This window comes from Leptodactylus fuscus, chromosome 7, assembly GCF_031893055.1.
Source record: "Leptodactylus fuscus isolate aLepFus1 chromosome 7, aLepFus1.hap2, whole genome shotgun sequence".
NCBI classification, from domain to species: Eukaryota; Metazoa; Chordata; class Amphibia; order Anura; family Leptodactylidae; genus Leptodactylus; species Leptodactylus fuscus.
Genome location: NC_134271.1, coordinates 33496060 through 33521260, shown reverse-complemented (window position 1 = coordinate 33521260; position 25201 = coordinate 33496060). Strand labels below are relative to the sequence as shown.

The window sequence follows — 25201 nt, the reverse complement described above, 5'->3', positions numbered from 1 at the left end:
AGGGGCGCTCTTTCCCAGACCCACCGGACACACCAGTCTGATCCCGGGAAGAGTTGGTCTTTACGGCAGACCCCAACAGACCATTCCATACCCTCTAGGTATTAGGTAGACTCATACATTCACACAGCCGTTACACATTAGACATAACAGAACAGTAATACATAGAAATATCCAATCCAATATACCATTAAGTATCAAGAATGATATTCTACGGTTCTTTGCCAAATAATATGGGCTGGAAGTACAAAAGACAGACTATAGCATACCTTCAGATCCGGTCCCAGAGTTAGAAGACCCCTGGAAACACAGAGATATTGTAAGTAAGAAGCAATGGTTCTTACCTCACCGGTGATTGTCTGTGTGTCCTTTGATCCTTAACTCTGCTATTGCCGGGTCTCAAGATATTGAGGTCTTTTGCCTTTGCCAGCCCCACGTTGGGCGCCATTTACTGTCAGGGTGGTCCTCAAGTCAGGCCAATAGGTATATTGGATGGATTCCAAATTACGTCACACTCCGGAGCGTCAGTGATGCAATGACACAGAAACAAGATGAATCTGAGCTAAAGCATAAAGTTTATTGAACAAATCATCTCTTCTTATACCCAATGATGTGGGCGTACATACATACAGGGTGTATTATAGAGTAATCATTAACTCGGTAGGCGTATATGGGTGTGTCATTGAGTAATCATTAACCGTTAGGATTCAGCAATTTCTATACATGAGTATTACAAGAATATCCCACCACTAATGAATATTCTAACTGTTCTGAAATCTGATGATGAGGTTAACTCAGTGCGCATTACGTAGGGTATGTTTTAGTCACCTTACCGCGTGGCATAACAAAGTCTATTTTGACATGGGTTTTTCCATTAGTCTCATCTTAAGCTATTTTAATAACCATCTTATCCCTTTATTCCAGCCACTTTATTACTCTGTTTATTATGGGGTGCGGCATTATGTCTGCAAATATTCTGATTAATATGGAATATGTGTCAAGCTGACCTGGAGATGCATGTTACAATCTTAAGTTATTGTAAGAATGTATACACATATAGGGAATATATATGAACGTATTGATTTCCCTATCAACTGGAACCCTTGTGCACACTCAGCTCACGCTAATAGAATGCATTGGCCAGCGCTGATTGGCCCGAGTACGGAATTCGACCAATCAGCGCTGGCTCTGCTGGAGGAGGCGGAGTCTATGGTCGGACCAGAATGGAGACTGGTGTGGAGCGATCTTAGACTCCGCCTCCTCCAGCAGAGCCAGTGCTGATTGGTCGAATTCCGTACTCGGGACAATCAGCGCTGTCAAACTTTTTCCCATAGGAATGCATTGATCTCACAAAACTCACAATTACACACCCGATAGAGCCCCAAAAAGTTATTTTTAATAACATTCCTACCTAAATAAAGGTTATCCCTAGCTATCCCTGCCTCTACAGCTATCCCTGTCTCATAGTCACAAAGTTCACATTCTCATATGACCCGGAATAGAAATCCACTATTCGTCTAAAATGGAGGTCACCTGATTTCGTCAGCCAATGACTTTTTCTGATTTTTTTTTTTTTTTATGCCTCCGGTGTCGTAGTTCCTGTCCCACCTTCCCTGCGCTGTTATTGGTGCAAAAAAAGTGCCAGGGAAGGTGGGAGGGGAATCAAATTTTTTTGGAGTTTGCCACGTGATGTTCGATTCGAATCGAACACATCGAACAGCCTGATATCCGATCGAACATGTGTTCGATAAAACACTGTTCACTCATCTCTATATATTTCGCACCTTTCCTTTGTAATTTGGTAAACACTGGTGAGTGGTGGTGGGAGTGGTGTATTTAACAAGTCTCTCAGTTCCTGTCCCTACAGCGGGTCAGAGGTCAACCTCCTTGTGTAGCCGTCATGGTGGATTACATGGAAATAGTTACTGGTAAGTCTAACTCCAGCTTTTTGTCCTGAGGTTTCAGTTTTAAAAATATGGACACTTGACAGATCACATTACAGTAAATGGGATCTGCAGGGATTCATATGTAATCGTTGTAGTGGCCCATGCCCAATCGACTACAAAAGCGGAAAAGCCAATGCCAGTGTGAACCTTGCATAAGCTTCCATATGCTGCAAATATATCTAATACTAGCACGAGGACCTGGCTTCACACGGATATATTTCATTTTTTGTTTGCGTAGTGGCCCCATAAGAATTGTCCAGTTTTGCACTGGTGTATTTTGTATATCGTTTGTGTGTGTCCATAAGCGTCGTGATCATGTGTATCTCATTAGGGATATCAGTGAAAAACCTGCGATCGGTTGTTATAGAGACCTGGAGTAAAGCTGTGAGTATGTGACCTTGTGTAACAGTGTCATCCACAGCATCATGCCCCTTTAAAGCTGACAAATAGTAGTGAAGAAAAATGGCTGGGATGCTATGGAAACCTGGAGTAAAACTCTAATATGTGGTACTCTGTGCAGAGACGTGTATCTAATCCTCCGGCGTGAGGTACTGTATGCTGATGCACGTATCTATTCCACCAGCATGTGGTACTGTGTGGAGTTGTGCATATCTAATCATCTAGCGTGTGGTACTGTGTGCATTGGTGCATAGCTAATCCTCTGGCGAGTGGTATTGTGTGCAGTGGCACGTATCCAATCCTCCAGCGTGTGGATTTGTGTGAAGACGTGTGTATCCAATCCTTCGGCCTGTGGTATTTTGTGCAGTGGTGTGTGGAACTGTGCGTAGATGTGCGTATCCAATCCTCTGACATGTGGTACTTTGTGCAGACGCACATATCTAATCCTTTGGAATGTGGAACTGTGTGCAGACATGTGTATCTAATCCTCTGGTGTGTGATACTGTATGCTGACCTGTGTGTCTAATCCTCCAGCGTGTGGTACTTTGTGCAGACGCGCATATCTAATCCTCTGGCATGTGGAACTGTGTGTAGATGCGTGTATCTAATCCTGCAGCGTGTAACTGTGTGATTGGCATGTATCCAATCCTCCGGCCTGTGGTATTGTGTACAGTGGCGTGTATCTAATCCTGCGGCATGTGGAACTGTTTTCAGACGTGCGTATCTAATCCTCTGACGTATGGTACTGTGTGAACACATGCGTATCTAATCTTCTGGCGTGTGCTGACCTGTGCATCTAATCTTCCAGCGTGTGGTACTTTGTGCAGATGTGTGTATCTAATCCTCTGGCATGTGGAACTGTGGGTAGACGTGCGCATCTAATCTTTAGCCATGTGGTACTTTTTGCAGATGCGCGTATCTAATTCTCTGGCGTGTGATGACCTGTGTATCTAATCCTTCGGCGTGTGGTACTATGTGCAAAGATACGTTTCTAATCCTTTGGATTGTGGAACTGTGTGCAGACGCGAGTATCTAATTCTCTGGCTTGTGGAACTGCGTGCAGACACTCGTATCTAATCCTTCGGCTTGTGGAACTGTGTGAAGACGCGCAGGTTTGTATTGGCTAATAGAGAGGTCAGGGTGTTGGGAAAGCTGTATATCCGGAACGGTACGTCCGAGTGAGTTGGGGCTTTGTCTTAAACCTTCCCGGACACCTGAAGTATCTGTGTGCCAAATTTGATAATCGGTCCAGTCGTTTGGTCGCGCATAGAGAACAGACAGACAAGAATTCATTTTTATAATCTAGAGATATATACAGTAACACATTAAATGTAAAATATAAAAGGTAAATATATACAATGTACTTACTATACTTTTAGGTCTCTGCTACCAGAGGTGAGAGATCTATCATTGTAAATGGTAATTTGGTTACTGTGCCCAGTCATTAGTATCTGCGATTACTAATATTACTGAATAAGTACTATGCAAATATTATCTTGGAATATCTATAGAAAGAGTCAGCTCAGTGTTAAACCTCTTGTAAGCAGGGTCCCTGATATTTACACTTCTTGGACTACCAATGTCCCCTTATCTTACACTATGTACAATGGAATTATCTTTGTGTATTTTGCCATCACAGACACGTGCACATGGTTTTATTAGGTAAAACCACAAAATAAGCAAAGTATAGCGCAAGTAATATATTACAGACAGTAGAGATTAGAACATGGACCCTGGTAGCCATCTCCTCTGATAGAAAAGAAAGATGATTGCTCTGCTATTTACTACAGACTATGGTATCTCTGTCTACTACACTACAAATCTCTGTCGGAGACGGAGGAGCATTGTTGTTTCCTCCACACTCTCGCTCTATGTTGCGGTTTGTAGCCTCCATCCAGTCGTTGCTCTTCATGCCAATCTTTTCCATAATCCCAAGAAAACATAGATATTGCACTAAAGTTTTACAGGAAGCTGGGAAAAGTTATGATTTTTTTTTCTTCCTGATCACCGGGGGCTGCCCCTGTAAAGAGCCACCCCAGGCACTGGACCTCTAATGCCCGGTGCCAAATTCTTTCCTCTTCCCCATTGAGGTTTTACCAGACCCTGGTACTATAACCTGGATTTGCTAATGACTTTAGGGTGTAACTGAACTGAAAGACATTTTAATTTTTCATGTTTTGTTGCATAAACTGTTTTAGCGAGTGTGGTAATAGGTTGTCACTTTTGGATTAGCCTCAGACTGATTGTAACACTTTTTTAAAGGGGCTTTCCAGACCATGGGCCATTCTGATACTGATGAAGAGTTTAGGAGGGGTATCAGATCATTGGGGTTCCTACACCTAGACCACATGCTGATCAGCTGTTCTTAAGCAGCCTCAGGCATTAGCACCTATAACAGGGGTAGGGAACGTATGGCTCTCCAGCTGTTGCAAAACTACAACTCCCAGCATGTATACTTGCTCTTCTGTTCTTGGAACTCCCATGGAAGTGAATGGAGCATGATGGGAATTGTAGTTTCACAGCAGCTGGAGAGCCGAAGGTTCCCTATCCCTGACCTATAACATGGGACTGAGCTGGAAACAGAAGGCTCCATCCACTGTATAGTGGCTGCCCCGGAGTGCTGCACTCTGCTTCTATTTACTTGAAGTGATTAAGACCAGAACTACAATGTTCCTGCATAGCTGCTATGCAGTCAATGAAGCCTTCTGATTTTGGCTCCGGAGGTTGTCTCAAAGATTTGATCGGTGCAAGGTCCAAATGTTTAATCCCACCAATCTGATACGGAGTCCCCCAGCCCAGAAAACCCTATTTTTTTTTTTTTTTAAATAAACATATATGGCTTCAATTCCTATTTTCACTTGGAAATATGACTGTCACATCAAACATGAGACTTGAAATGAGATTTCTTTACATTTGTCTACAATGCAGTCATATGTGCTAACCCAAGAGGCCAATTTACATTGGCATCATCTTACATAGAAACAAATTAAAATGGCACTACAAGGAAAAACCTAAAAATGTCCCATTTACTACACTGGTCTTCTATGGTTTTTACAGTGTTAGTTTCCCACAATCACCTTTCTAGTTGGAGAGGAAACATTGGAAACGTTTTCTTTCTTTTTCAGTTTCTGACACATTATTTATAGAAGAGGAGTTCAAGGATACAGTTTGGCAGTCTACCTATGACACACCAAGGTGGAATTCCCAACTCTCCGAAGCAATATTTTCTAAAGCTTAAAATAAGTGTCACTTCTTAAAGGTACACACACAAACAAAACCATCCCTCTATGCCTTGTAAGCAGGGTAAACGTCTGGGAGATCGCCTTATAAACAATGTACTGTATGTAGACAACGGCATGCAATGTACTGCAATTCCATCTACGAGTACGTATTCTGGCCCACTGCCCTTTCCATCCACTCACAGTTAAGTGGTACTTGGTGCATTCTGGGACACAGACCAACATTTCCAACTGTGAAGGACTTTCCTTTAAGTTTCAGCATCACTGAGAAGTATATAATCCGCTTTATTATCTTTTATGTTTTACAACAATTTATAATGTGCCGGGTTTTATAGGGTCTTTGGTTTTGTGTTTACTTATTCTGATCCATCACATTTAGTATTTCTGTTATGGTGTTAAAAAAAAAATAACAGAAAATAAATTTGGATTACCATAATCGTAACAGTGACTGCCATTAAAAGAAAAAAACCATAATTTTTTTTTTTTTTTTTTTTAAATAAATCCCCAGTCTAAGTTGTTCTGCAGCCTCCTAGGTCTTAGTAGTGGTAACATTCATTATTCCGTACTTAGTACAATCTGTCCCATGAAAAACAAGCCCTCATTAATAAAGCGCTCTGTGAACAGAAAAATAAAGTGGTGGCTTTTGGAAGGTGGGGAGTGAAAAAAACAAAAATATGGCTGCACCAGGAAAGGGTTAAGCACACAAACTTCAAATGTTCAATTTTCTGACAAATATATTTTGTAATATTTATTGACAGATTTTATCTCCTCCCCTTGAAAACCAGCTCTGAAATCTCATTTTTGTCCCTTATTTATTTCATTCACCTGTTTCTCTTTTGCCAGCAGAAATCCTCTTATTGCTTCTAACTATGAGTAGGAGGATTCTGAGGCTAAAGGGTAGTTACTTCAGTTACTGTACATCTTGACCATTAAGCCTGGTTCACTTCTGCGATCAGTATTCTGTTTGGGGAGTCCTCATGGGGACCCCCGAATGGAATACCAAATGTATTGACAAGCGGTGAGCAATGAAAGCACACGGACCCCATAGCCTATAATGGGGTCCGCAAGAGTCACGCAGAGAGGAGAGTAGTTCATGAAGTAGTTTTCTCTCCGCATGTTCCGTGTGGACACTGCATGGAAGACACACGGACCCTGTTATAGTCTATGGGGTCTGTGTGCTTTCATACACTCACCGCTTTCAATGTGTTCAGTATTCCGATCGGGGGTCCTCAAGTGGACTCCCTGAATGGAATACTAAACGCAGATGTGAACCAGGCCTTATAAAACTATATACACAGCTCTCATACCCTGTTTCTTAAATTGGCAGTATGCCCAGAAGTAATATTGGCACAACTGTAACCTTGGTGGCATGTGAAAGATTCCATAGGACATCAGAACCACTATTCTAGGTTTTATAAGTATTTGAGGCTACACCATTAGCCTCAGCTTCTCTGTATTACACATGTGTACCAGTCCATACTATGTTCTATAGATATCAGGTCCACAACAACCTCAAGTGACCTCCTTTCTGACATACCAATTCATAGATATCTGGAGTCTCAATGAATTTCTATGAGAGCCTTGATTATTTCCATAGGAATGCATAGAGAGTCCTGAATTGAGTCATGGAAATACAGTTTCTGAATAGGCTACAAGGAGAGATTGTGGGGGGCAGCAGCGGACTTTTTTCAAATACATTCAGTCACTGATTTAGAAAGGATAAGAGACAAAAATAGTTCTAATCTAACCAGTAAGTGACTGCTAGATTCCATTTCAAGGTATTCTACAATTGATTTTTCAACTCTGTGGTAGCATCAGCCATCATCTTCGGAGTGGCCTGCTGGGGGAGTAGTATACCAGCCAGGGACAGAAATAGACTTGACAGGCTGATTAGAAGGGCCAGCTCTGTCCTGGGGAGTCCCCTGGACCCAGTACAGGTGGTGGGTGACAGAAGGATACTGCCTGTAGTGAGCTCCTTGCGGGAGAATAAATCCCACCCCATGTATGAGACAGTGTTAGCCCTGGGCAGTAATGTCAGTGACAGACTACTTCACCCCAAGTCTCATAAGGAGCTGCTATCGTAAGTTCTTCCTCCCAACCATGATCAGGCTGTATAACCAACTTCAGGCTAAGCGGAGATCACTCCACACACAACTAAATGATCCTGAGTTTTTCTTCTTAGTTGCTATGACTCCTAGTATATTTTCTATCTGCTATGAGCCTGTATGTGTTCTTTCTTGTAATATATTACTGTATTATCATACTGCTGTAACACACTGAATTTCCCAATGGTGGGATTATTAAAGGATTCTTATTTTTCTAGTAAGATGGGTAGTATCTGCTATTTAGACACTTCTTCACATGAGTTTTGTCTCTTCAGCCTCTCTTGGTTCCCTCATGAGCGTTCAAAGAAATGACCAGAAGCAATAAACAGATGCAAATACATTGTAACATAATTTCAGCTTTATTTCCAATGGATAAGCACGAAGGTAAGTCACATCCATAACAAGGTGTCCAAAGGCAAATTTCAACCTGTACATGTAAGACATTTCTAGCTCTTTTTTTCTAGAATTATACAATCAAGGAAATTATCCAGTTAGGTCATGATGTAAACAAGGTTACAAAAATACTGGTATAACAAAAGTTAATGGTCCACAGTTAACAATGATTCTGGGTTACAATCTTCACCATAAAGGCTACTTGATATTAACTGTTACTACACTCACAAAGCAGCCTTTATAACCTAACATATGGAGTGGAGAGAAGGGGACGACATCTCAATTGCTGTTCTACTACATTGACTAAAAGCGCAATAAGAACCCAGCCTCTACAGAGAGCGCAACGCTCCGTGTGCTCGCCAGAGTCCGCTTAAACTGTGAAGATGCATACAGTAGGGGCCCAGCAGCCCAATATTCTCCATATATCAATATTAGCTTGCTTGATGAAACATTATTTCAATTGGGTCGCTCACTGTAAGCGTACACAACATAAAATACAGCGGCATAATCCTATATTGGCGAAAGCATGATTAAAAGAGTTGTATTGTGCATCCAGTTTAGCGACAGAATTGCGGTTACATAATGAATAAGCCTGACAATGTAAACACCAAGTCCCTATACCCTTTGTGAATAATGGCTAAAAGGTGCATGGTGGGCATAGGGCACGACATGGTCCAATACACTAAAATATTTGCTTGGCTCTAAATAAACACATGGAAAAAGCAAGAGAATATTGTGTAAGTGCACAAAACCCATCTGTAATCCCATCACAGCGAGCTCTTGTGTATGAGAGCCTGAGCGCTTGTATTAAATAAGGATTCATTGTGCACATGCTAAGTACGTTTTTGCATAGACTAAGTGGATAGGGAGCTGTTTGGTTATTACTGGTAAAAACATCTTGTACACAAGAAAATGCCAGAAATTAAAGAGAACCCTGCAGAAAAAAAAAAAAAAATCCACCTGGAATGGAAAAAGGTGTTGTAGAGCGAGCCGTAAAGAGATCAGTAACATTGCACTTGTGGATAGTTTGTTATATGGCTTTGCCCACTGCTCTGTATACACGGACTTTATAGTAGACGGCTGTAATTGTGGCCGCCATAACACTGGCTGCACATCAGACACATAACATTTATCACTATATGACCCATCTGGGTTCACACGCAGTTCATTGTATTTCAGATATTAAAAGGTCAGAGCTCTCACAAAACGCTGCGCTATGTATTGCCCACAGGCTGCTCCTCACGCACAACGTATCTGTGAACAGATCATCATTACACATTAAATGGAAATGCAAAGAGCCCTTTGGAAACCTTTACCTTTTCACATATCCAAACCTATAACAATCACAGCGCAAATCATCCAATGTGACAGCTACATAAGGGGCACACGCAGGTAAAAACTCATTCGAGTCTCCGACTACGCTCTACTATAGGAGGCAATTAAAATGCTGAACATTTAGCGATGTCCTTGGCGAAGCGAGTGGAGCCACTTCTTTAGTCTACTTGTGCAGCCGCAGAGATAAGTAACTCATTAGGTCTGTGCTATACAGGATACAGAGAAGGAGTGAATGCACCGTACACAACATATATATGCTAAGTAAAATTTTACTGCGCCATTCTCCTGCTAGCAAAGAGTTAAAGTGGTGAACGAGGTGTTGGCGATGAGTGCTCCATGTATCAGCAAGTGTTGTTCAGCAGAGGGGAAAAAAAAGTCAAGGTGAAAAGAGGGTACAGGCCGGAGAGTCTTAATGCAGAACACATCACATAGCGTCTTCCTGCGCAGGCTTTATAAATTCTTAACTAGGCAAGGGAGGTTAGATGGTAAAAATCTTAAAATAGGCAGAGCCCAAAGGCACTCAAGACCAGGGGTAGCCCAAACACTGCAGCTGGCAATCCCTGAATGCTTAGGATTTACCCACAATGCACAGCTGCTGCCCTAAATTAAAATGTAGTGTCTACAGTGCTGAAGGGCATGCAAGTTAGGCTATAGTGATCCCGATACAGGGTAACAAATAAACGGTGGCATTTTTAGACCATAGAACAGTCTTATGAGAGTCGTGTTTGTTGGCGTCACTAAGTGACTCTGTATTCTCACGACTACACACTTACAACCGTGTGTAGCTGCCGTCCTCCAGATGACAATAGCGGAAGGAGGATCCGGCTCGGCCATTCTCTTACCTTTTTCTCTATGTATCAATACAAAATGGCCTAATAGTCAATGCACACCATATACATGATTTATGTGAGTCCTATGTGTGCCTGTTTCACTAAAGGTTGATAAATATTACTGCCATCTATGTGCACCCCTCTATAACCTCATGACTATACTGTTATGACTATGCATAGCTCCAGAATCCAGATGATAATACCGGAAGAATGATCCAGCTACGTCACGCTCTTACGTCCCCAGTTTCTACACCGAACACAGAGCTGCCGCCCATTGCGTCTATTAGTAGTGCACTATGTGGTGTTCTATCCTTTCCTCTATTCTGATGCCTTTCACAGCCTGACTACAATAACTACAGCAAACTTAGCCTTTCCCTAAACTCCGCACATCCCCCAGAGACCCATGGAGTCTATAAAGTGATCCTAGCATACGACAGTTACCATTCCTTGACAACCTCGGCATCTGCATAATGCTTTACAAACTGCTCTTCACAGGCTCGCACTCTCAGAGGGGTCTTTGATTCCGTTTTCTTAGTGTGACGGTAGCCATCTTAATACTGACAACTGCAACTGTGTAGGCAAAAGTGAAGCTGCTTCCTATAAGCCATAGTCCTCATTATTATGCACAGTGGAAGGATACCATGTAGCTCTTCTATGCTAGACTATAGCAGCGGGAAAATAATTTCACTTTCCAAATACAGGAATGGAAATGCATACAATACACCAACAACAACACAGCCAGAAGATATGTAACATATTAGGACTATGGATTTGGTTATTATTCAAGTGCAAGTTATCGGAAAATTTCATATTCTAAGAATTACCAGTCCAAACAATGACAGGGTGCGCAATGATTGCCTACTATAGGACGCTACAATTACCATACAGTGTTACCAGCCTCAGAACATGAACATATAGTATATTCCCAGAACTACAAATACAATCCGAAGTCTTGAAGGCACCAGTCAGAGACCTATAGAAATAATAAATCTGGAAGTACAAAGAAATAAAAAATATATAATATGAGACACAAAATAAGGTAGAAAATCATTAGAACAAGAAGGGGCAAAGTCTGCTATTGGTTATAGTATTTTAGGCTACAGAGTCATGAACTGGTAGAGTTATAGTACCATATATTATCTGCGAGATAAGCGGTTTCTATAGTATGTGCACAGTAAGATGTAGACAATGTAATGGGATGAGTGTTATATCTCTGTCCATGGTGCTGAAACCTACTACAAGCCTTTGTGTTTCCTGGAAGATGCAGAGAGGGGATATAAGAGAAGATGAGACGGAACAAAGCAGTAAGAAGCAGAGATAAGAGGTTACATATGGCATGCCTGGACACAGTCAATCACTGTATGTAAATGGCAATCTAACATGTAGGGCTCTAATACATATTTAATCCCTATTCACACCGGAGCTGGATGGAGCAGGAGTGGTACTTGCAAGTTCAGCTATTTGCTATTTGGCACTAAAAAGAGAAATGGGAGAGATTTATACTTTATGGGAAACCTCAGACTCCTTTCCAAACAGTAAGCAATCTCCAGCGGAACAATTTCTCTCCACCCAGACAAGAGCAGATTGGCAAATACTTTTTCTAATGTTTGCCTGAAAGCAAAGGAAAAAGCGTTTGTGTGTTATTTAGCAAATTATTTTTTTCAGCAAGCAAAGTGAAAATAATCCAGATTTCAATTTAGGTCCCTAAACCCACATGTAAAGCACTTGTTTTACATCGATAAGACACACAGTCAGCAGACATGGGGAGACGAGTATACAGCGCCCCCTCAAGAGGGAAACAGAAAGCTAGGCAATTCACTAATCCCCTTCCCCACAACTGTTCCATTTTATCTTCCATTTATTCGATTTCTAGAACAAGATCTTCTCCCTCCAGATGCATGTCGGGTTTCACATAGATCTTCTTGACTGTTCCAGACACTGGAGAATTCACCAAGGTCTCCATCTTCATGGCGCTCAGTACACAGAGAGGCTGTCCCTTCTCAATGGTTTCTCCTTCCTTCACCTTAATGTCAATCACTTTTCCTGGCATGGGCGCTCCAATCTGGCCTTTCACATCCTTCAGGGCCTTGGGATGGAAATGCATCTCCTGCAGACAATAGACAATTGTTAAAGATGCAAAGCAAGACATCAGAGAGGAAACCAATGAAACTTCCAGACTATCTTCAGAACTAAAAGCACAATATAAGTTATAATATTCAGGACCTGGGTTATGGTTTCTATGCCTTTTACTAGCAAGATACCAGCGGTTAGTGGCTTCTTTGGGTTAGGAATAGTATTTGGCCATCGATGGTGCAGCTGGAAACCATTTCTGTATATAGTAACCTATTTAGCATTGGTCAGCCCAGCTTTGGCCTACTTGTAGAGTCTCGGCACAAAGCCTTATCCCTACTAACCCATACCTATAAATACTACAGATCAGAAAGCCCAGCAGATAATGAAATGATTATTCAGAGATGCCATCTAAGCCTTACATACACCACAGATGGAGCCAACTCTGACCTCAAAATAAAAACATTCATTACTTTACATGATATAATTAGAATAAATATATTATTGTACAATTGAAATAAATATTGTATTGTAGGGTCCGATTTGGAATAATAAAGGGAGTAGGAATTGGTGCTTTGGCCTACTGTCTCCACAGCCCTGCTTGGACAAGTTGTATAGAGAAGATCTTCACACTGTTGCAGTATTTTTGGCTCATCATACAATTCTCCACACATTGCAGCTATATCATAAAAAACAACTCACCTTCATGGCCTGAGTATCTTTAACAAGGACAGAACGAAGTTGACCATTGAGCTCAAAGAAGACTTCCCTTTGGCCGGCTTTGTTCAGATCTCCCAGGGCGAGGGCTTTGATGTGTAGGGTTTTACCTCTTTCCAATTCCACCTATGAAATTACATAGCAGGTTAAACATGATGGAAAAACAGCCGAAATGTCCTTAGTAGCCGGCTGAGTCATCACTATGTTTACATGTGAGGCTTACTCATAGTCCTTGACCGGCTTGCCCACTTTAGATGAATTATCGGTGTCCTCTGTTCTTTGTAAAGAAGCATTACATAGTCTAGCTAGAACATCATACAATAGGAGGCCTTACCTTATTATTTTGGCTATTATGCATGGCATAACAGGCTTTTACAATCACCAACACCACAAATGTGGATGATATAGGATTTACTTCTTTCTTAAAGGAGTTGTACGGGATTTACAAGAAACTGGCCATGAACAGAGAGTGCGTTATAAATCTATACTCATTTCGTATACCCTCTACCATGCAGAAAGCCTCTTCATACTCGCCTGCCGGGACGATGTGTCATAGATTTGTACCTCTGTCCCTTATTGCAAGTTTTTTTTATTTTCCTGGGGTCTCTCAAAAAGGGTTAATATTGATATATAGGAAATCTAAGATGTAAAATAATGGTTAGAGATGAGCGAGTACTGTTCGGATCAGCCGATCCGAACATCACGCTCCCACAGAAATGAATGGACGTAGCCGGCACGCGGGGGGTTAAGCGGCCGGCCGCCATCAAAGCGGAAGTACCAGGTGCATCCATTCATTTCTATGGAGCGTGCTGTTCGGATCGGCTGATCCCAACAGTACTCGCTCATCTCTAATAATGGTCATAAAATCTGGACCTTCTGCAGCTGCAGTGAACTGACCTCCCCCCACTCCGACAGCAAAATGTAAGTATATGTCCATACACTGCATAAGCCATTCTACAAACAGGCACTACAACTCACAGTACATAGATTGTAAGTGTAAAGCAAAGAATAGTTTTTATTTTTCAAAATATTCAACATACCTCGAATTCCTCGGCAATATTAGGTCCCTCCAAGAAGAGGCGAGTATTGAGACATTCCACAGGACCAAACTGAGTGCTAAAGTCCTTGTACTCCTCAAATACTTTGGGATACATAGCAGCAGACATAACATCCTCCGGAGTGATATCATCGTATTTGCTCCTTAGCCCTTCCTCCAGCTTAGTAAAATCCATGGCTGGCAATGTGGCCCCAGGTCTACCTTCAATGCGTGGCAAGTCTTTCAAAACCTGTTTGTTGAGATAAGGAATTGATCTGAGAAGTTCTGAGAAAAATGCCGTTATCAAACTGACCTAAATGGGTCTCGGTCACACGGACTGAGGCGAAATATCCAATTTGGAAATCTATTTGTATATACAGTAAAAATGTTATTTCATATTGCAACTAATATAACTATGACAAACCAATGCCTACATGGCCAAGGCCTGCTGAAGGATGTAATAGAAATGATCCATATAATACTAATAATAATCTATAGTCACATATCCTGCTTCTGATTTATCACAACGTGTTCATAAAAAGTGTATTGTGTTCATAAAACTACATATATAACTAATACTTTGCAAACAGACACTTTGCATCTAGAATGGAGACAATGGTGAAGGGCTGAACAACTCTGATAGGTTAGAAAGTCATTAATATTCATTAACGGTGTAGTTACCCTTGTGCGTAATGGTTCTGGGAAACCGCCATATGGAATTCCAACATATCCTTGTAGGTACTCCACCACAGAGAGGGGGAAGGAGAGTTCATCTGCCATTGTTTCCACCTCTTCACGAGACAAGCCATTGTGCACCATAAACTGCGCCAAGTCTCCCACAATCTTGGAGGAAGGTGTTACCTAGTGTACAACGGAGAGAAGAGATTACTTATTTATTTTTTTAAGAACACTCAGCTCTGCAAATTGTCCTCATGTCAGCAAGCAAAGGTTTGGCTTACCAAACGGAACTACTGTGAAACCCTTCCAAAACACCATCTACTTAAACTATTCGAAACAGCCGTTTCGAATAGCACGATCCCATAGAATGGGAGCGTGCTATTCGAAATGGCTGTTGCGAATAGTGTTCGCTCATCTCTACTTAAGACGACCACTCCTGGTCAAGACCAGACTTTTTTTTATTTTTTTAATGTAGATTGTGAGACCCATATAGGGATCACAATGTACTTTTTTTTTTTTCCTATCAGTATGTCTTTTGTAGAAGGGGAGGAAATCCAGGCAAACACAGGGAGAACATACAAACTCCTTGCAGATGTTGTTCCTGGCAGGATTTGAACCCAGGACTCCAGCGCTGCAAGGCTGCAGTGCTAACCACTGAGCCACCGTGTTGCCCCTAAGACCAGGTTTAATGCTTTTGTAGTACCGCCTATGTTTGAGAGAACCGTGCCACTAGTAGACTATTTCCTAGCAAAGTAAAATAGTCATTGTTTGTTTACAGTATGGGACCATTTTGGTCTTATGGGCTAGTGACTAAACGTTGTTGAATGGAAGGAATTGTATTGTATTAACATACAATACAACATACAATACAATTCCTTCCATTCAACAATGTTTAGTCACTAGCCCATAAGACCAAAATGGTCCCATACTGGTGAAGATCTACAAATGACACAGAGCCCCCAGAAAGGTTTACAGGGTCAGCAATGTTCCACACCAATTGGTGTATTTGTCTGAATGCTTGTTACCAATAGCTGTAGATCTACTGACGGTTACTGTACCCACCAGCGCTGCATTGTCACATGGTGGAGAAGACTTATGTCGGATGAGAAAGGACCTGCTCTAGTATTAAAGGACCAGGAGGCAGTCATGCCCCTAAACCAGTAAGTGTCTGGGAGACTATTGCGGGATAAGAAGAGGATAAATATATTTTCTCTGTAATTAGAGGTCACCTCACTTAGCATTAATTAGACCTAAATATTTATGTCCCAAGACAATCCCTTTAAGGTCCTACCGTCCTAATGAAGAGATATAATGTAGAGACCTTCTCCTATGAAAGATTCTTCTTAAAATACTGCAGAAGTCCTGAAAGGATAATGTTTGCTCTCCCGGGGAGGTTGGTGTGGTTTATCAAGATGGTAAATTATTACAGCGGCGATTTCATTATCTTGGGTCTCAATCTACATGGGTGTTAACATCGAGTCTTTTTTGCTCATCTATCATTGCTCCTTCCCAAGCTATTAGAGACCGCAGCCAATTAATTCTAGATCGGAACCTGTCCTGAGCCTTAATTAAAATGAATTATAATGTGGGACTTAAAGAAGTCTGATAGATTCATTACCACCTCAATATTCCATGTGCATATGGCTTTAAAAAGGCTTCTATGTGGCACCGAAAGGTGGGAAGACCCCAATTAAAGAAAACTAGCACAGTGCTCCGTCCTCCTGCTGGGCCATGGATGTCTCACAGCAGACACTGCACAAAAGTTTATAATCTATTAATAATCAAGGAAAAGTGACGGAGCTTCATTTTACACTATAGACTGCTAATCCTCAATGATCAAAACAGGTTACAAGGCTTGTACGCAGATCTAAGACGGAACTGTGCGGCGAAACAAACACGGCTGGTCTATCAGACAATGGCTACCTTCTGACGGGAGGAGACCGTGACCTGCAGCTGTGGATCACACATCTAACAAAGCTTTACATTATGGCTGCAATACATTTCTAATTGTCATATTCTCCTTCTTTATTCTGAATATTTCAAGATTTCAGTTTAAAAATTTCTGGACTGCAAAAAGTAAACGGGTCACTGAGTATCCCACTACTGTTACCCTTACTAGAGATGAGCGATCGGCCGATCCGAACAGCACGCACCCTTAGAAATGAATGGAAGCACCTGTGACACCGGCCGGCCGCTGGCAAAGTCAGCGTGCCAGGTGCTTCCATTCATTTCTATGGGTGCGTGCTGTTCGGATCGGCTGATCGCTCATCTCTAACACTTACCAATCATCGCCAAGTCCCCTGTGTGAATAGAGCAGTAGCATACTGTATATAATTGACCACCACCATTTACCTCTATAGAACTGAAGGATAGCATTGTACCATCAGTCCCATAGAATGAAGCAGCGGCCATGAATGCATGAAGCACTGGAGCCAACAAAAACTAGCTGTTGTGTTGTATCCCACAAACCAAGCATAAACAGAATTTGCTCCTTAAATAGTTCTCATTCACTCACTATATGGATAATTATAGAGAAGTGCTGACCATTACTTAGGGCTCGTTCACACGGTGTAACGTCCCGCGAGATTTGGCACGTGTACGCCGTGTGACCCTTTGCGTGCCGTACACGCTCCCATTGAGTTCAATGGGAGCGGGGAGCGTATGCGCCACGCTAGTTTGCGGCCGTGCATTTATTCACGGCCGCAAACTAGCGCGGCGCATACGCTCCCATTGAACTCAATGGGAGCGTGTACGGCACGCAAAGGGTCACGCGGCGTACACGTCCCAAATCTCGTGGGACGTTACACCGTGTGAACGAGCCCTTAAGTGAATATAAAGCACTTGGGGTGACCTATAAAACTTATTATTAGCTTCAGCAGCAAGCCTCTGTTTCTCTTCCTCTGCAACTTCTCCATCCCCTCTCTATAGACTTCTGTGGAGAACTTTAATTTGATGCTTCAAAAACTGCAGTCCGTCTTAACAGACCAAGACAGATTTGGCAGAGATGTCAGAGTTAATGATCAGAGGAGAAGAGGAAGGCCTTTCTGCTGCTATCATATATCACACTGCTTCTACTATGTGCCCATCTCATTGATTTATGTAACATTGTCTATAACAAGTCTTCTTTCTGTACCCAGATGCTCCCTATTTAGGCACCATGAGATGAAATGAGAAATCTGAGATAAACTGGGTGTGAAGCGCGTGTAGTGTATCCTAGAAACCAGTCTGTCTAGAAAAATTCAGCTGTTGTGCTCAGTCTGGATTAGCGCTGCCGTGTCATACACAATTCCCAATCTGAGGCTTCATTATTAATGAACTAAAATACTGTATATAATAGACGTGAAGAAAAGGTATTATTAGATTACCTCTAGAAGTAGGTCAGTGTTATTTAGCAAGAGAGTACTAGAAAAAACAATCTTCTCGCGTACGAATAAACCTTGCAACGACGTTACATCACTGTTTGTCAAGCTGCTCCATATAAAACATATAAAATCTTCCTCTTCCATTATAATAGCCTTTACTGTAGTTTTAATAGTCATTTATTGGCCACCAGAGCCCCCATACATGAGACATAGCTTGACATGTTATTACCTTGATAACATCTCCAAGAAGTTTGTTGGCTTCGGCATAGGCCTTCTTCACTTCCTTAAACTTGTTCCCCAGCCCCATGCTGTGAGCCTGGAAATGAAGGTTGGTGTATTGGCCTCCGGGGATCTCATTCTCATAGACATCCGCGTTTCCAGATTTCATGGTTGCTGTACAGTCAAAGGCAGCATAGAGACCTCTCGCGACTTCCCAATACTCGCTGTAGTCAAAGACCTTCTCCAGCTCGATTCCTACGGGAAGGGAGAACCGACAAGGTTTAATATAAAATCCTTGAAGTGAAGCTGTCACCATGGCAAGGAAGTTCTAGAGAAGCAGTAAGATCTATAGTATGGAAAGGTTGAGAATAACTTGTATCTAATAATCCAGCCATTTTTATCATTTGCTTAGATTCGGTGCAGACCTGTCCGTGCTCTGCTCTCCGTATATAGTGTCAGACATGGAGGACTGTCAGCCACAACCAAGTGTGGGGTTTCTGGCAAAAATGTGTCACCACCAGCTAACAATAAAAAGAACCTGCCCCCACCATATGTGCAAGTGGTGTTTAGCTGCTGGCAGCTACTACAATGTGCGTCTCCATTCTCAATAGCGAGCTATGAGCAAACGCAGCTGTAGATGATCATATAATCCAATATTATACATATATACCGTATTGCTCACGGAGGACTCCTGCTTCAGCATAAATCACAATATTAAACCTATACTCCTAACTTGCAGGTGGCACAAAAGGGGTTAGTTGCGACGTAAACGCACAACAAGCTGCCCAAATTACCAGTGCCAGACTTTTTAAACAGGGTAAAATGCCAGCTGCTAATCACTGCTTAAGAGGCCGCACTCCCTGGGTACATGTAACACTAGCAATTTGTTGCTTTTAAAGCCCAGACAGCTTGCCAAAGTGATTGCCAGGAAGAGCACAGGGGGGACATTAATACACAGCCACTGTGAAAGGGAATCTCGCTACATAAGTAAAGGAGAACGCTGTAAGGACCAGAAGTGACTCCATTTACGGGAGCAGTAACATCAACCTGCTCTACCATGTTATGGAAATCTGCGCTGCCCATCTACATAACAAGGACGGGGACTTTAAGCAGATCCTGCAGCGTTCATCATATAAGGGAGAGAAAGAATTAGGCCAAAATAATGAAGACTGAAAAAACGATATTAAGACTAAATAGAAGATTGGGATTATTTTATAAAGGGGGAATGACAGGACTGCACTTAGGTCTTGAGAACTGTTATATTATTGCTCAAATATCATTGCTCATAAGTGAAGGTTTTGTGCAGATTTAGCTACTAGAAATGCAGACCTGAAGAGGTTATATGTTGGCAGCTAGAAAGGGTCTACAGAAAGAGTGACCATATACAGCGAGTAAGGGTTAAAGGGGCTCTATCAGCAGATTTACGGGTTATGAGCTAAAGATATGCCTTTAAAAAGGCTATTCAGGTGCTGTTATTAGTTTGTAAAAAGACCCCCCCCCCCCCCAATTTTTTTAATTACCTTGGTAATCGATATGTAAGTTAACTGAATCATGGGTAAAAAATATGCAAATCTATTCTCCTGGATGGAATTAGGAGAACAGAGTGCACTCTGTACACCACCCTATAGAGGGCAGCATCCTTAACATCATGCATGACTCAGTTATAAAGTCTTTTAATCATAATGTGGATTTAATTGCTAAATCAGTATTTCTGTCCCAAAAGGAACAGATTCCCAGCTATGGACAGCGCTGTTTCGGCCTATTGGGCCTCCTCAGCATAGTGTAGGGATACTGATTTAGCAGAGTGAGAGACTATAGACCAGGGTATGGGGGCACTCGTCCACATTAGGGAGAGTGTTTGCCTACATAGGCAGTACGGAGCAAGTCATTCCTGCTCCGCTAGGATTTAAGTCTTGTAAGTCTCCGTACTGCCTATGTAGGCAAACACTCTCCCTAATGTGGACGAGTGCCCCCATACCCTGGTCTATAGTCTCTCACTCTGCTAAATCAGTATCCCTACACTATGCTGAGGATGGCCCAATAGGCCGAAACAGCGCTGTCCATAGCTGGGAATCTGTTCCTTTTGGGACAGAAATACTGATTTAGCAATTAAATCCACATTATGATTAAAAGACTTTATAACTGAGTCGTTCATGATGTTAAGGATGCTGCCCTCTATAGGGTGGTGTACAGAGTGCACTCTGTTCTCCTAATTCCATCCAGGAGAATAGATTTGCATATTTTTTACCCATAATCCCTAGCGGCGCAGGAATGACTTGTAAGTCTCCGTACTGCCTATGTAGGCAAACACTCTCCCTAATGTGGACGAGTGCCACCATACCCTTAACTGAATCATGCACAGTGGGTGTGTCGTGCACCGCTTAGTGTCATAGCTTCTGCACGCCCACCGCTCCTGCAAGCCCCCCCTCCTCCTGCTTATTCACATCGGTTTCTATTAAAAGCTATTGAAAGCACGTGTGCAGTGTCGCTCCCTCCCTGCGCATCGAAGGGAATGCTACTGCGCACGTGCGTGCTTTCAATAGCTTTTAATAGAAACCAACATGAATAAGCAGGGGAGGGGGGGGTCTAGCAGGAGCGGTAGGTGTGCAGAAGCTATGACACTAAGGGATGCACGACATACCCACCGTGCACGATCCAGCTAATTTACATATATATTACCAAAATAATTTTAAAAAATGAGGGGGGGGGGGGGTCTTTTTACAAACTAATAGCAGCACCTGAATAGCCATATCTTTAGCTCGTAGCCCGTAAATCTGCTGATAGAGCCCCTTTAAAACGTTATATATACCATACATATTATAGTACAGGTCAATAAATATCACGCGATCATGGGGAACAGTTGCAGATACAAGACTAGTATATAATATATTTGGTGTCTGGCATATCAAAGTATGTATTTAATAGCGAATGAGTATAGAGACATCTCAAATGTGCTTTTATAAGAAAAAAAAAAAAAAGAATAATAATAATATATAATAATAATATATATTACCTGTGTCCAAGTCTGTGCCCTTTGTACATGCCACCAGAGCCCCCATACTAGGCTGAGAGGTCATCCCAGACATTGAGTCAACTGCAACATCTACAATGTCCGCTCCAGCGTTTGCACATGCCAGCATAGAGGCCACCCCGGCACCGGCAGTGTCATGGGTATGTACATGAATAGGGATGTCTGGAAATTTGTCTCGGAGAGCGCGAATTAGCATATCTGAAGCTTGTGGTTTCAACAATCCGGCCATGTCCTAAACAACAGAAAACACTCATTACAACATCATGATGGTCTTAGGGTATGTTCACACAAGTTAGTGCGAACTTAAGACTCAGTCTGAGCTCTTCCTCCTATAAATGTAAATGAAGTTTCTACAATCCTATTCACAAATTCAGATTTTTACCTCCCTGCAGATATAAGTAGTCAGCCACACACATAGCAAAAAGTCAAGTTAAACTTTGCTACATCTGTACTTCCTTCGCTTTGATTGCACACAGTCAACCCTACTGAATAATAATGGGTTAATGCTTGTGCTAAACTACAACTGTGCATTAACTTTGGATTTCTGCTGCGAAAAATAAACATTTTAGTCCAATGTGTGAACATAGCCTGAAAGAGTAAGAAGATTTTGACATAAATGATGTTTTCCCCTCCTCTCTAAAAATAAGAATTTACACTTGGGAGAAAAATTTACTATATGCAAGACTGAGCAATCTCAGAAATTGCTCACAGACTATTTTCCTTTCGGACTACATGAATGCAGACACAAGTATACCACGGTCACAACTGTACTTATATGCCGTAGACTGTGGATAGGAAATGAACACTAAACTAAGATGTTACAATATAAAACGCTCGCATTTCAGATATGTCATACCTTAATGCACAAGATGTGTGTTCCAGCTTTGACAAGTTCTTCAGCCAGGTTTACATAATAATCCAATGTGTATTTGGTGCGAGTTGGATCAGCCACGTCACCAGTATACGAGATGGCAGCTTCTACAACGCCACCAGCTTGACCTGCTGCTTCCATGCCCAAAATCATATTGGGGAGATAATTCAGAGAGTCAAACACCCTGAAGATATCCATTCCATTCTCTTTTGCCACTTCACAAAATCTGAGTACAGAAAATTGGAGAAGAATTAAACCAATAATGATGGAAAAACGTTGGACCTAAAGACACTCCAGGGATTATATTGTCGGAAAAACCATCCTTTAATAGTAATGGTTTTTATTTCTTCAAAAAGTCACAGGACAACAGTGTGACCCGTTTTTGCTAGGATGGGTTGCTGTATATACAGAAAGTTTCTCTCTGCTGCCTTCAGATACTGTTGAGAGAAGCCATGTGACCGGATTCATTATCCGGTGCCATAAATCTTCTGTCGAAATTCCCCCCATTTCCACCTCTCCTTTTACATTATCAGCTCCCTATAGACCGCCCCTCTCATATACCACCCATATTTCTTCTCTCTCAAAGCCACGTCACATGCCCCATTACCTTCCCCAATTGTTGCAGCTTTAGGCCTCGTTCACACGGGGCAAGAGGGGGTGGATTTTGGCTAAATCCACATCATAATCCGCCCCATCACAATGGTGGCTAGCTTACTTTTTTCCATGAGCTGCATGTTGCCACTCACGGAAAAAAGAAGCGAGCTAACCTTTCTTCAGGCGGATTTCGCGGCTCATTGGGCTGCGACGTCCGCCTTGCGGGGGCACGCTCCGGACTAGGCCCGTTCATTTGGGCCTACTCCGGAGAGGGAAGCCGCGACAGTCGTGGCAGGTGGATTTTGGCCATATTCTGACATGGCTTCCCACGTCAGAATCAGGACCAAAATCCGCCATCCGTGCCCCGTGTGAACGGGCCTTACAAGTACCTTCCAGGAAAGTTCATTTTACTAATAGCTCTGCAATATTTTGCAGAAACTAGACCTAGACGTGGATGACAGCATCAGCAATTACATATTTTCAATGTACTTTGATGACTACCTTGCATAGCTAAAAAGAAACAAAAAGCAACCATGTTGTCATGTACGTAGTGTTTAGCCAGGAAACTTACTTGAAAACGGCATTATCAGGGTAGTTGGTGTACCCCACAGCATTTGCACCTCTGAGAAGCATCTGGAAGGGGATGTTAGGAATGAGCTCCCTTAATTCCTGCAATCTCCTCCATGGGCATTCATAGAGAAACCGCATGGCAACGTCAAAAGTCGCACCTGTAACCAGACAAACACCAAATCATTTCCCAGCTCTAAGCAACATTAAGATTCTTTGGTGAAGTTTTCATACTATGTCCTAATGAATGGGGCTGAGCTGCAATAACAGGCACAAAGTCCAACACATGGCACTATCTGGTAAGTAGTAAAGTGGCGGCAGCAGGGCGGCTACCCTTCTTAGGCCTATCCAGTAGGAGCATGGACGATTAACTTGGAATTCTCAGTTATCACAGAATACTTATTTCTAGGCTTGAAGGAAGACATGCCGTATATGGGACCTTACCTCCCCAATTTTCCAAACTGAACAGATTGTTAAAATTGTGCGAAACAAATGGAGAGATTTTTTTAAGGTCATGAGTACGGACACGTGTAGCCAGTAGAGACTGGTGGGCATCTCGATATGTCGTGTCCATAAGTAGAAGTCCACGATGTTTGCGGATGGCCTTTGCAAAACCCTCTGGACCCTCACGGAGGAGGACATCTCTAAACCCAGGAGGTGGTTCACCTTTCATATAAAAAGAGAAGAAGCATTACAGCTAAATAGACACAATCCCACAACATATAACATCGGCTCTTCTCAGCAGGTCTATGGTGCCAGGCAGATTTCTTTTTCTGGGACGTAAAACAACAATCATCATCCAAATGATCTCATATTCATGAAATATCAACACGGATCTTACGCCTCCCCCAATTTTACTGGCAGACTGTACATGAACTGTTATCCACCAATTTAATTTTAACGCAAGGTTTACTGTGGAGCTTTTAAAGCATTATTCACAGAGAACACAGCGGTAGCCAAAGAAATATCTATGGCTAATTTCCTTGATTGAATCACAGTTCCAGTCTACTGACCCAGTAGTATATCACATTGCATATTAATCTTATAAGGTTAGAAAAATGAACTCGAGTTCAGATTACTCACTCATTGGTATGGGTGGCACAGCAGGATCTATAGTGGATGGCTTGGCTTTAACGGGAATGGGTGTAGTTGGTCCATTCACCATCACGTGACCTGAAAAGGTTTGTTCAAAAACATCAGTCAATACTCTGTAGCCACACTCATTTCATCCCGTCAGTTTCCATTCATCTTGTCTGCATTTAATATGCAAACAAACAAATGTATGTATGTAGGTAGATATACAGGTGTGTGTGTGTGTGTATATATATATATATATATATATATATATATAAAATAATCCGGTCTGTCAGCAACTTGTATGGATGGAAAATGTCCTTTTATTGGAAAAAGCAGTACACCACGTATCGGTCCACACTGGGACCTTTCTCTTTGCACTTGAGAAAGGTCCCAGTGTGGACCGATACGTGCTGTACTACTTTTTCCAATAAAAGGATATTTTCCATCCATACAAGTTGCTGACAGACCGGATTGATTTTTCTATTGCAAACCCTTTAGCCTGGAGAGGGGTTTCTGCCGTACGATTTGTGGGATAATCCCCAGATTTGCTGGTGCTGGGAACATAAAAAATTGTGTTATTTACTTCTCCGGGCAGGCTTCAGGCCTACTTGAGTGACGTCCCTGGGTCACATGACATGCACGTCATTGAAGATGGCCGACATCAGCAGAGACCGCATTAAAACCAGGGAGAGGTAAATAGCAGTGTTTTTGTGTTTGCATCCTCCCTTGGGTCTC

General features: G+C 42.2%; 1 protein-coding gene across 2 annotated transcripts in view; it reads right to left on the bottom strand.

The window, feature by feature from the left end:
- The window catches only part of PC (pyruvate carboxylase), a 628691-nt gene that overhangs the window by 323514 nt on the left and 279976 nt on the right, over positions 1–25201 (bottom strand). The window contains exons 11-20 of one of the 2 annotated variants that reach the window (XR_012717231.1): positions 24473–24562; positions 23834–24055; positions 23394–23550; positions 22214–22454; positions 21340–21589; positions 18337–18581; positions 14749–14928; positions 14072–14317; positions 13017–13157; positions 11591–12351 (exon numbers count right to left, since the gene is read on the bottom strand). Coding sequence is in view for 1 of the 2 variants with exons in the window: in XM_075281583.1 (XP_075137684.1) it covers positions 12103–12351; positions 13017–13157; positions 14072–14317; positions 14749–14928; positions 18337–18581; positions 21340–21589; positions 22214–22454; positions 23394–23550; positions 23834–24055; positions 24473–24562 (2021 nt within the window). In the remaining variant the exon portion in view is untranslated. Of the gene's footprint in view, positions 1–8038; positions 12352–13016; positions 13158–14071; positions 14318–14748; positions 14929–18336; positions 18582–21339; positions 21590–22213; positions 22455–23393; positions 23551–23833; positions 24056–24472; positions 24563–25201 lie in introns of those variants that run through there. The other variant, XM_075281583.1, reaches the window with a different exon arrangement.